We start from the raw sequence: 13754 nt of genomic DNA on the forward strand, positions 1-13754 counted from the left end.
CAATCTGTCCCCATTTTTCTTCATTTTCTATGGCAACACAGACAAGTGTCTGGTTCATATCTTGGATTGGGGCCACAGAGCGACACGTTACATTTTCATAACCATCTTATAGATTTAGGGTCCTCACAGTAAATGCCCCTCGATCATACAGACAGCACTACAGAAATATGGACCCCAAAATGACAGAAAAGGTCTCCAGAGAACATCTGATGACTGTGGAGTTAATGTGACCGGAGGCAGGTCATGGTGACCGCACCAAAGTCCACACAACCTGGACCTAATCCACATCCTGGACCTGCGCCAAAAGTAAAAAAGAAATGATACAAAGTATAAACACAAAATATCCCCACATGGTAACACAGACCCGGGGCGATAGAAGATGATTAATCCCCCGAGAAGAGAAAATCCAGAATTATCAAAAGTTCTGAGGTTAATGGTTGATGGAAGATCCTCCGGCCAAAGCTGATAAGGACCCGAGCCGATGCCAGCGGAGATGTGTCCAAGGTGTGACGTGCACCCGCGGAGCACTATAAATATGCTGGGCGCTCCGCAGTCCGACATTCACCATCATCATGAGGGGAATCATCCTAGCGCTAGTGCTCGCACTGGCGGGTGAGTGGCGGCTCCGAAACTAATATCTATTATCTATCTATTATCTATCTATCTATTATCCATCTATCTATTATCTATCTATTATCCATCTATATATTATCTATCTATCTATTATCCATCTATTATCTACAGTATATATTATCTATATATTATCTATCTATCTATTATCTATTATGTATCTATTATCTATCATCCATCTATCATCTATCTATAAACCATCTATCTATTATCTATCTATCTATCTATTATCTATCTATCTATCTATCTATCTATCTATCTCTCTATCTATCTATTATCTATCTATTATCCATCTACCTATCTATCTATCTATCTATCTATCTATCTATCCATTAGCTATTATCCATCTATCATCTATCTATCATCTATCTATTATCTATCTATTATCTATTATCTATCCATTATCCATCTATTATCTATCTATATTATCTATCTATTATCTATTTATCTATTATCTATCTATTAACCATCTATCTATTATCCATCTATCTATCTATCTATCTATTAGCTATCTATTATCTATTATCTATCTATTATCTATGATCTATCTATTATCTATCTATTATCTATCTATTATCTATCTATCTATTATCCATCTATCTATTATCCATCTATCTATCTATCTATTATCTATCTATTATCTATTATCTATCTATCTATCTATCTATCTATCTATTAGCTATCTATCATGATTGACTTTTCGCGGTCACTTTTCCTGGGTCTGCGTTTCGTGTGTTGTGTGATATTTATTGATTGTGACACATCTTTAAACATAAAACTTCTCGCTAAACCTTTCTTCAGTTTGTTTTCCATCTCAGTTACTGGAGTAAAATTAACAGTTTATTTTGTGACTTTTTTTTAATTGCAATTTATAAATCTGTTCTTCAGCTCATTTACATAGCTAACCACACCTACTTTATCACCCACTTTTCCAAAGGGGTCAAGAGAGGCTTAAAATATAAAAAAGTTTCAACATTTGTGATTTTTTTGTGATGGTAAAAAAAAAATTCTGCAAAAACCTTAGAACATTCTCCCCATAAAGTCCAACATCTGTGTACTTTTCATTCTAAGTATATTAATCACAGGGGTATACAAGTATATATATCTGGGGTCCTAATATACAGACACATATATATATATATATATATATATATATATATATATATATACAGTCACATTCCCAGTTTCTCCAGGTTAGATAACATCTCTTGTCTTCTCTCCACAGGTGCAGACAATGCCTATTTAGGTAAGATGAACACTACAGATGTGATACTACTATCTGTCTATCCAGATTGTGTTTTGTAGGGAATCGGTCACCAGGTTTTTGCTTTTTAATCTGAGAGCAGCATGATGTGGGGGCTAAGATCCTGATTCCAGCTATGTGCCACTTACTAGGGTCCAGCTAATCTGTAGCCCCGCCCCTACCACTGATTGGCAGCTTTCTCACAATATACACGGGAAGCAGCCAATCACTGGTGTGGGCGGGGTTATACACAGCTCAGCATTCTGAGCACTGCTACATCTACAGCAGAAAACACAGGTATTGTATCAAAACTGAAGCAAGCGGCCCCAGGGTTTGGAATCAGGGATCCTACATCATGCTGTTCTCAGATTACGCAGGAAAAGCCTTCTGATAGATTTCATGGAGATGATGGACTATAAAATGAGTGCAATGATCTGTCATTCTTATGCCATATTTATGTTATGGTCTATTGATCGTAATAAGCATTATTCTGATTATTAAATAATAATTGACAGATCTGAATATCTCCAGTAAATATATTTTAGCTTTTGAGCCGCTCATTCGCGGTGTCACCAGCAGTAATCACAGTGATGGCGGTTTTCTTTTTTTTACATATATATTTTTATGATGTAATTAATATTTCATTGATATTTTCTGAGGATATTCTAGAAGTAGAATCTGTGGTCATCAGAGATGTACGAGTCGTGGACTATCCTTGCTTTGCATAACTGCTCTACTAACACACCCATCATCCTCACCAATGTAACTCATGACCCTCTGGCCACATTAAAGGGATACAGTTTACAAAACCCAATTTCCAATGATCTATCAGATAATTATGGGGAAACAAGTGTATTTCATATTCAGGGGCCTCTTCTATGAGCTGTAGAGATCATCTCTCTCTGGAGGACCCATCACTTTTGTACATAATACAGACAATCCATTGATTTCAATGTTTACTACCTAATACCCCCCGTGGAGGCGCTGCAGGAACGTAGAAGCTTGCCGCCCGATTCATACACAGATTCTATGTCATCATTACTAGTATGCATCATAAAACAATGCGACCCTCTCCAGGAGCCCAATGATTTAATGTATATTTTACCGGATTCTCTACTTTTTATGTCTCAGATCCTTCGTTCAGCCAGAACAAAATCACAGTTTTTGACTATGAGGCCTTTGTCATGACTGGACTTCCTGAAAATGATTTTGTACGAGCTGGAATTAATATCGCCTGCAAGCTTGAGATCATTCCCTATTCCCAGAGGATGTACTTGTTAAAGGTAAAGAAAGATACAAACCTTCTCTTATGGGATCAAATTGTAATCCATCAACAGCAGATTGGTGGGATCTGAAGTCTGATCAGCTGATTGATCCCACCGATCGGTTTCCTGTTTCCTCTCCTTTGTTTACAAGTCACAGCACCATAAGCCTTGTAGTGGTTGTGTATGGTACTGCAGCTCTCTGCGGGTGGCACTATTCATTGGTGACAAATGGTAGATCATTAGCTTGGAAGTCATGGAAAACCCCTTTAACCAGTGGCTCAGGGTAACTATGAACAAGTAACTAGTTGGGAGTAGATTTTAGACTAATTAATAGTACAACTGATCATACATGGAGAAAAATATTTTAACAAGTCAGGGAAAACCCAGCTGGTCCAAAGTATTTATCCTGAAGGAGCAGAAATTTGATAAGGTCCTCCTAGATTCTCAGTGCTCATCGGAGGCAGCCCAATGGTGGACTCACCAATGGCTTAGGTCAGTGGTCTACAATTTGTGGCTCTACAGCTAAGCCACAAAGTGAATATTAACAGGTGAGGCTGAAATGGGTGCAGAATTTGTTTTGATCATTCTATTTTAATTTTTAGGCCCAGTCTCTGACCATCAAAGAAATGAATGGTGCGTGGCCTAAAGACCCATTCACTCGCTCCTCTAAGTTGACCCAGGTTGTTGCTGAGCAGCTCAGTAAACCCATCAAGTTTGAGTACCACAGCGGAAGAATTGGAAACATTTATGCTTCTAATGATGTTTCCGAAACCATGGTCAACTTTTACAAAGGAATCATCAGCTTGTTCCAGGTCACCATCAAGAAGACCCAGAATGTATACGACCTGCAAGAGGTAAGTGGATGTCCTCCTATCACACTCTGCTGTGAATGTCCTGCCGTACTCTGCTGTAACCCATACCCCGTACTTTCTTATGTTGGGTACTCACCACTAATTTCTTTCCATGCCGTAGATAAGCATTGCCGGTGTTTGCCATACAAGATATGTGATCCAAGAAGACAAGAAAGGAGATCAACTGGTTGTTGTAAAATCCATCGATTTCAATAACTGCCAAGAAAAAGTATCAAAGGATATTGGGATGGCCTTCATGGAAGAATGCATCACCTGCAAGAGGGTACGCTCCTTGTGAAATCTCAACAGACTCTATAACATCTGGCTTTTATCACTTGCTCATTGTCTGTTCTGCTTGTAATTGCATATAGATGCACAGGAACATTCGTGATGCTGCAACTTTCACCTACAAGATGAAGAACCGGGAACACAATACTGTTATCACCGAGGTCACTTCCGAGCAGATCATCCGCTACTCTCCATTCCAAGAACGTCAAGGTGGTGCCGTAATGGAAGCCAAGTAAGGAAGTTCTTCAAATCCAACTAAACTCATGATGTACATAGAAAAAGCTGAGAATATTTTATGCATTAGTTTTGTTTTTATTTACAACTTTTCACTTTTAGGCAAATTCTCACCTGGGCAGGAACCAAGAGCAGCCAACAGAGCACCCCTCAACTTCAGCTCCAGAACCGTGGAAACCTTCCTTATAACTTTGGAGATGAAATATACCAAATTCCATTTGTTATGATCAAGACTAAGAGCCTTGAGGCGCAGGTAGGAGCAGGGCACACGCACAGGTTCTAGCTATATATATTCATTACATTCATCAATGTAACCCACCACAACGATATCACAAGTGCATTTCATTCCTCAATTGTTCTTTTTGACTCCCATCAGATCGTAGAAATTCTTCAGCACATAGTACAGAACAATCAGCAGGAGCTCCATAAGGATGTCTCCATAAAGTTCATGCAACTGGTCCAGCTTTTGCGTCATGCCACCCCTGACATCATGCAGACCATTTGGAAGCAGTTTGCCGAAAAGCCAAGATATAGGTTGGTGATTTTATATCCTGCTGGTTTTCATGTCATACTGCATAAACCTGATAGGAGTCATCAATATACTAACAGGTCATTAATTCCTATGTAAACTGATATATCCTCTTGGACAATGAACATTGTATCTCATTTTCCTAGACCCTGGATCTTACAAGCTCTTCCTATGGCTGCCACAGCAGACAGCCTGAAGGTGGTCTACCAGATTCTTCACAGTGGAGATCTGACAACTGCAGAAGCCCTCAAATTGATCCCCTTTGCAATGCACTTTAGCAGAGGCACCCAGCGGGCACTGCAGATTGCTCAAGTAAGTATTCACCTTGTTACCTAATATTATATCACTAATATATTGTGCATTCTGATATCAGTTTATCCAATACTATAATTACATAAAATAGTCACATTTTCATACTTCTTGCTGTAGGATATCATCAAGGACTCCAAAATTGAGAAAAGCCCCTCATTGTTCAAAGTTGCAATGCTTGGATATGGTTCAATGGTAAAGAAATACTGCAACCAACTCAGTACTTGTCCAGATTCAGTTCTCGAGGTGAGTTATTGCTGCATGTGATGGAGATTATAACTACTGAGGTCTACAGGAAACCACTTTGTAGTGTGTTTTTCATGAGCAGGTAGGCTATCCATAGAAAACCTAGGGTCTACACCTAGTGAAGGTGACCATAACCATGCGAGGCGGACATAGAGACCTCCTATAAATCTACTTTTTAGGATTTCCTGACTTTTGTGCTTTTTCTTTTATAGCCTATCCAAGATTTGGCAGCAGAATCCCTAAGCAAGGTCCATGAAGAAGACATGGCTCTGGCATTGAAAGCCCTGGGTAACGCTGGTCGGCCAGAATCCTTAAAACGTATTCAGAAATTCCTGCCAGGATTTTCCTCCAGTGCCTCCCAACTTCCAGTCAGGATTAAGGTTGATGCCATCATGGCTTTAAGGAATATTGCCAAGCAGGAACCCCAAAGAGTAAGATAGCCTTCTAGAACTCTTAATTTATTCATTTTTGGGGCCTTTTTGATTAATAACTTGACTGGCATATGCATTCTAGGTTCAAGAAATCCTTATGCAAGTCTACATGAACCGTGAGGCACGGACTGAAGTGAGAATGGTCGCCGTTCTGTGCTTATTTGAAACAAAACCCAGCCTCGCCATGGTTGCCAATATTGCAAATATTGCTGTTAGAGAGAGCAAGGCTAACCTCCAGATTGCCAGTTTCGTCTACTCCCAACTCAAAGCTTTGGCCAAGAGCAGTGTTCCCCAACTGGAGCCCCTGTGAGTATAGCGCCCACATATCATTATAACTCAGGCCCTTTTAAGAGCTGTGCTGAAAACAATATGATGGACAAAATTTGAATTGAGCTTCAAAACGTCTGGAAGTATATTATTTCATGAGGTCCTAATCCATAAACCAATGCCTATTATCTTCTAGGGCTGCTGCCTGCAATGTTGCCCTCAAACTGTTCAACCCAAGCATTGATAGTCTGGGCTATCGCTACAGCAAAGTCATTCGTATGGACGCATTCAAATGTGAGTTTATGGAAGGAGTTATGTTATCGTATCGGTTTATATGCTAATATATCATGATACTAAATTGTTGGAATTTTTTTCATCTCGTAGACTCTTTGATGAGTGGAGCCGCAGCTAAATTGTACGTGATGAATAGTGCCAGTACCATGTTCCCCGTGTTCCTTATGTTAAAATTGAAAGCCTATGTTGGTGGAGCAGAGACTGACGTTCTAGAGGTACAAGAGTAACCAAAAGATTGACACAAAACAGAGATGCCACAGTGCCATTGATGCCCTTTTCCTCTTTTCTGTTCACCATTATTTATGTCAAGGAGATAAAGATTTTGTTGTTGTTGTTTTTTTAAAGGTTGGTATCAGAGGAGAAGGAATCGAGCAGATCCTGAGAAAGCAAGATGCCCAGTTCCGTGATTTCCCAATGAAGAAGAAGATCTACCAGATTGTGAAAATGGTGAGCGTTTGTCTTTCCTTGATGTTGTCCAGATGTCTTTGCTTGCAATAGAGGCTGTAACTTTAATTTTCTTGGCAGCTGAACGGATTCAAGCCTCAACCATCTCAGGCTCCACTTCTGTCTGGATACATCAAAGCATTCGGTCAAGAATTTTCCTTCACTAACATCAACAAAGAGACTCTTCAAACTCTGACCCAGGTAAGAAGAACGTACAACGAGTGTATATCATTTTGTGCATATGTCAGGAGTAACTTATAAGATTGGATTATTTCAGGCATTGAATGAGCCAGTAGAAAGACATGCTGCCATCAAGAGCATCCTTAACAAGCTTCTGAATGGTCTGGTTGGACAATACGCCAAGGCTATTGTGGCATTTGAAGCTCGTCACATCACCCCAACTACTGTTGGTTTTCCAATGGAGTTCAGTTGGTACTCTACCGCTGTGGCCAACGCCCCTGTGAACAGTACGTCAATGTGATTGAGTTCTTTCCTGTGTCATATCCTTTATGAGTATGATATTGATCAGAATATCCATTCCTCACTATAGTTGATGTCAAGATGACCCCAGCTTACACACCGGACTTCAGTATTGCTCAGTTGCTGGAATCTCAGTTGCAGATCAATGCAGATGTCAACCCCAGGTGAGATCCAACTTCAATCAGGATGATCAGCGATTTTTGTAGATTAACCATCTAATAATGTCTTGTCTGTTGTACCTGCAGTTTGTTAATCCATGGTGTTTCAACAATTGGAATCAACACCCCCTTGATCCAGAGTGGACTTGAATATCATGGCAAAGTGCTCACAAACATCCCAGCGAAATTCACAGCACGTGTGGATTTGAAAGAAAAGAACATTAAATTTGAAGCACAACCCTGCCAACAAGAGGATGACTTACTTCGCATAAGGTACATTTAGACCAATATTTCACAAGCCTGTGTAAATAAATCCAAAGAAAGCTAAATTCATCGCGAGCTGCTAACCAAATGTCTCAAAAAAAAACATTTCTGGATTCCAAGACAGCAACAAATAACCCCTGTCTTCAATTTTGTATAGTGCACATACTTACGCCGTCTCTAGAAATGCTGAAGACTTGGATGCCGCTAAGAAGACACCATTGGTGCCAAAAGCAGTCAGTCAAGGCATCCTCCAGAAACACTTCGAGGCTACAGGCAGGACTTCAGCTGAAGGAGCAAGCATGACGGTAACAACTAATAATTTCTATAGCCCAGAAGAAGAGTCATATTTCTACTGATCACTGTGATCAATCCCATCTTATTCTCTTTTTCAGGAGGCCTCCTCAGAAACTGGACCCAAGAAGTACATGGGTCTTGCATCTACCCATCGCCAATATTCTTCCCAGGCATTCAAAAAATGTTTGAAAATCAGCCAAGTTGCCATCCAAGTTTGTCTTGAGAACGAGTTTTTGACAGCTGCAGCACGCAAGAACTCAATCCTCTATCATATGGTGGGAGATCTGGACACCAAAATCACAATAAAACCAGGTTAGTGGGGTCATGGTCACAGGACTGTTCACACCTTGCAGTCTATCGTTCATTGGTTTAAGGTTGTTTGATGTCTGATCTGTGCACATTTACAGCTCACACCGATGCCTCTATTGAAAAGATCCAAATTGAGTTCACAGCCGGACCCAAAGCAGCATCAAAGGTAATTGCCTTGATTGATGTAGAGGAGAAGGAAGGAGAACAACTGGAGGAATCTGAGATCCATAGGAGACTGAAGACCATTCTTGGCATCGATGAGCAAATTGCAGTAGGTGTCAATTAACCCATATTAGTTTGCTGGTTTTCATAAACTTAAGTATGTAATAGTTTGGTTGAAATTATACTTTTTTTTCCTACAGGCAAGGAACCAGAGCTTGGCCCAAAAAGCCAGGAAGCAGAAGGCAAAGCAGACCAGAAAGCGTACACCTGCTGCAGATGGTACTGAGACTGAGTTGGCCCGTGCTTTATCATCCTCAAGCTCTTCATCATCTTCTTCTTCATCTTCTTCTTCTTCATCATCATCATCATCACCTGGTCATAGAGCTAGAAGCCGACAAAATGGTCAGAAGCCTCAAAGCTCTAGCAGTCAGTCAAGCAGCAGCAGTAGCAGCAGCAGGAGACATGGCCATGCGCACAAACATGATGAAGATGAAACAAAGAGAGGCCATAATAAGAAACTCAGCTCTAGCAGCAGCAGCAGTTCCAGCAGCAGTAGTAGCAGTAGCAGTAGCAGTAGCAGCAGCAGCAGCAGCAGCAGAATGGGAAGACCTAAAAAGGACGACAGCAGCAGTAGCAGCAGCAGCAGCAGCAGTAGTAGCAGCAGCAGTAGTAGCAGCAGCAGCTCAAGAAGGCATAACAAGGACAGGCAACAGCAGCATGATCGAGCACAGCAACACCAACATGGAAAGAAGAGCAGCAGCAGCAGCAGCGACGACAGCAGCAGCAGCAGCAGCAGCAGCAGCCAATCCAAGGTATGGCATATAATAATAATAATAATAATAATAATTTTATTTATATAGCGCCAACATATTCCGCAGCGCTTTACAACTTATAGAGGGGACTTATACAGGCAACAGACATTACAGCATAACAGAAATCACAGTTCAAAACAGATACCAGGAGGAATGAGGGCCCTGCTCGCAAGCTTACAAACTATGAGGAAAAGGGGAGACACGAGAGGTGGATGGTAACAATTGCTTTAGTTATTTGGACCAGCCATAGTGTAAGGCTCGGGTGTTCATGTAAAGCTGCATGTACGGCATATATAAGTTTATACTTGAGAACACATATTGTGACCATTTATTCCATCCATATCCATTAATAAACTTGTGTCATTTTCCTATACAGAGACATTTTTACAACCTTCGCTTCAGACCAGTACGGGAACAAAGAGTAAGTGACCACTTTTCTCATGCACTCGTGGATCACCTCTAAAAGCATCTCTAAAAATTATTATGATATCCTGACTAAAGCCATTATCTTTCCAGACTGACAGCAAGCAGCAGTCCTCTTCATCCTCAAGCTCGTCATCTTCAAGCATCAGCCGTGGTCCTCGCCAGGTAGATCTTGTTGGCACATGTGCTAAACCTAAACTCGCCTGAAGTTTATAGAGCATCACATTATGGCTATTTCTGCCCGTAGAACAAATTTTTGGGTGATAACAAGCCCCCTGCATTGGTCGTCACTGTCCGCGCCATCAGAAATGACAACGTTCGTCAAGGATATCAACTCATCGTCTATGCCGACTATTCCATCTCCAAACCTCGTCTCCAGGCCTATGTTGTGGACTTCACCAAGGCAAGCCGGTGGAGAGCTTGTGTCAATGCTGCAGTGCTGAGCTCCCATAAAGCTGAGGTGAGCCAACGTCTATGTCAAATAAGTCTTGAAATATCTGTATTAAATCCATTCTACTGAATGTGTCCACATTTTTACCAATTCAGGCCAGTCTCAAGTGGGGACAGAACTGTCAGGATTACAAGATTATAACCAAAGCTCAAACTGGTCACTTGGGTAACCAACCTGCCGTGAAGGTGACTGTAAACTGGCCAAAAGTACCATCCAAACTGAAGTATGCCGCCACATAGTAAGTTCTCTTCACTCCGTGACATTGAGAGCTCTGATCACGTGTGTAGGCTTTTTTGTCGATGGTTTTGTAGCATATTAGGGACTAACAAGTCAATATTTGTGTCAGTGTTTCAGAATTCATCCCAGGAGTTGCGTACTTGTTGGGAGCCTCTCAGAGATACAAGAAGAATTCTCAACGTGAAGCAAAACTCATCTTGTCCCTCAGTTCTTCTAGAACCGTCGATGTCATTCTCCGCCTGCCAAAGGTAAATTGGGACATGAGCTTATATACTATTGAATTCCATCTCACAAGGTGAACGTGGTAATAATCAATATTTTCTAATGTCCTCGCTACAGCTGACCATGCTCTACACAGCGCTCAGAATCCCACTGCCAGTCCCAGTTCGGCGCGTTTCACAAAGTGAGATTCTCCAGTCCCCAACTTGGAACTTAATTGCTGAAGCTCCTCAGATGATCATGGACTCTTTGCAAGGTTCGATGGTGCACAGAAAACATGGAAAATAAATACAATTCCCCACAATCTGCCACTTTGTCTCATATAACTTTAACATTTACAGGTGAATGTAAGGCCACTGAAAACCGCCTGACCACCTTTAATGGTATTGACCTTGCTTACGCCATGCCTGAAAACTGCTACCACATCCTAGCCCACGACTGCAGCGATGAGATGAAATTCATGGTGATGGTGAAGAAATCTAAGCATGTTCCCGGACACAAGGACTTGAACATTAAAGTTGGCAACTAGTGAGTATCTCACAAAAAAATCAAATAACCAATTACAAATTTTAGAAGCTATTAAATTTAGGAAATTCAATTAAATGTAAAATTTGAAAAGCTTTTGTTTTCCAATCTAAGAAAAAGGTGAGATATCAGGCGACGCTGGGGTGATGATTTCATATAGTGAAACCTATATAGAAGTGATCGACTATTACAAACAATCCTCTTCATTTTGTACCCTGATAGTGACATTTCAATGTCCTACAAATCTGAATCACCGGAGATGACCCTCAACGGAGTCCCCCTGTCAGAAAGCCAGCTCCCATATAAGTCAATGGCCGGTAGGTGATTGGAAATTATAGACCCATGGAAGGGAAGCTGCAGTATTGAAGGGAATGTGCCAGAAAATTATCAAGGGATAAAGTCAATTTTTAATACATTTTGCTGATGTTTTTGAAAGTTTCCATGTCAACTATAGTTAAAAAATCCTGAAGTTTTACTTTTTTGACTTTGGACACAGAGCCTAGTTCCAGGCTGACTCTTCCTGTTTTGCAATGTTTTACAATGACAGGTAACACCTACATATAGATAGCAGAGGATCCACTATTAATAATATATGATTTCCCAACTTACCTACTCATCCGTTCCCTGCACAATTACCTCTGCAAAGGTCACAGGGCATGTCCACAGCACTTTCCTACAGAAACCAATAGGTGGTGTCACAACTCACTTCCTCCTCTCTGCACCGTGACCTCCGCACAGACTATAGAGCATGCCTACAACACTCTTCTGTAGAAGTTTATGGATGACACAGCTCACCTTCCCTTCCTGCACAGTTATATCTGTAGATTACAGGGCATACCCTACTCTTACCAAGAAGTCAGGGAACGTCTCCAGACTATTGTTTCCCATGGTCCGTATAGCTGCTGCACCCCATACAAGTTAGTTGCCCTGATAATCATATACAAAAAATAAAATTAATATATCTACAATAACAAAAAAAAAGAGAAAATAGTTATCATAAGATATGTCATTAGTAAAAATTTTACATGTGATACCTTCCCTCTAACTTTACCATATGCGATTTTGATCTTTTAGAGCCAGTGGTGGAGATTCTGAAAGCAGAAAACGGTTTGTCCATCTTGGCACCAGAATATGGCATTCAGAGGATCAACTATGATGGATTGAACGTCCAGGTACTTCTGGTGTGATTGTATTCGCGAGTGGCCCATCGTGTTGGAAATAATAAGGATTTCCATGCGTGAGGTTTTGGTAGAAATGGATCATCAGTCTTAGGTTTAAAACCCATCATAAAGGCTCAGAGGGTCGGAAACTGTTCTAGGAAAGACCTGATTGTGATTTCTATACAGTTTACAGAATGAATGGTTTTTCAGGTGATACCAGCCATCTGGATGAAGGGTCAGACATGTGGCTTATGTGGCCGCAATGATGACGAGTCAGTACAGGAGTTCCGTAGACCTGATGGCTCCGTGGCCATGGATGAAATGAGCCATATTCACTCTTGGATTCTTCCTGCCCAGACTTGTGCTGAAGGTAATGTAGGCGGCTTTGCTCTGTTCTCACATATCCTGAGTTGTACCTCTGGGTAGATCCAGAACATGGCCTAACACAGAGTTTCTCTTCCTTTAAGGTTGCAATGTTCAACAATCTCTTGTGAAACTTGAGAAGGAAATCGATGGTGAGAATGCCAAGTGTTACTCAGTTCATCCCGTATTACGATGCGCCAAAGGATGCTCCCCAGTTAAGACAACCGAAGTAACCACTGGTTTCCACTGCCTACCTGCTGGTGAGTGGAACCTTCCTCTTTGCAAAGTATTTCGAGACTTTACTGTTAAATAATGATCATGTAATTCCCATGGGGTCAATTTTTTAGCAAGATTTATGACTTTCTATGTCTTCATCTCTGTAGGAGCAACTCTGGACCTGGTTGAAGGACAAGTGAGCTTGGACAAGTCTGAAGACTTCACAGAACTCGTGGAAGCACATACATCCTGTTCATGTGAAGACACGGCATGCTCCTCTTAATCCGGCGTCCCGCCGTCACCATCCTTTAATTCTCTGTATAATCTGTGCACCCCACAGAGACATGATTTTCATTTCAGGGTGACCCCCAAGAAGTAATCTAGACTTTGTAATGTATTTCTTCATTCCCAATAAAAGTTTGCATTCGAAAATATTTGACTTGTGGCTCCACTTTCTATCAGTGATTTTTGTGATGGATGACAATCATTCATAGTCATATACAAAAGAGATGACTGGTTGGAGTAGCAAATCCAAGGACACAGGGGAAGCATGGGAGAAAGCTGCTGCGCTCTGATTGGCTGCTATGGGCAATAAAGGTAGACTACATATGAGACAGTTTATGAGGCTCATCACTGTGGGAGGTTGGCAT

The 13754-nt window shown here is 41.1% G+C and overlaps 1 protein-coding gene across 1 annotated transcript; it reads left to right on the forward strand.

Annotated features, from left to right (window-relative positions):
• Positions 1-360: 360 nt before the first annotated feature.
• On the forward strand, positions 361-13533 carry LOC143788408 (vitellogenin-A2-like). The gene is made up of 35 exons (XM_077278079.1): positions 361-612; positions 1856-1876; positions 3005-3156; positions 3741-3992; positions 4111-4272; positions 4361-4509; positions 4614-4764; positions 4888-5045; positions 5187-5352; positions 5470-5595; positions 5808-6026; positions 6109-6332; positions 6490-6587; positions 6678-6802; positions 6933-7034; positions 7113-7232; positions 7309-7498; positions 7582-7675; positions 7757-7942; positions 8091-8238; positions 8326-8539; positions 8635-8807; positions 8899-9510; positions 9887-9931; positions 10027-10098; positions 10181-10393; positions 10480-10622; positions 10731-10869; positions 10961-11096; positions 11182-11368; positions 11588-11682; positions 12440-12537; positions 12736-12895; positions 12993-13148; positions 13272-13533. Exons 1-35 carry the CDS (start codon positions 573-575, stop codon positions 13385-13387), a joined length of 5442 nt encoding a protein of 1813 aa, XP_077134194.1. The 5' UTR covers positions 361-572; the 3' UTR covers positions 13388-13533.
• Positions 13534-13754: the final 221 nt, after the last annotated feature.

This window comes from Ranitomeya variabilis, chromosome 8 (assembly GCF_051348905.1).
Source record: "Ranitomeya variabilis isolate aRanVar5 chromosome 8, aRanVar5.hap1, whole genome shotgun sequence".
NCBI lineage: Eukaryota > Metazoa > Chordata > Amphibia > Anura > Dendrobatidae > Ranitomeya > Ranitomeya variabilis.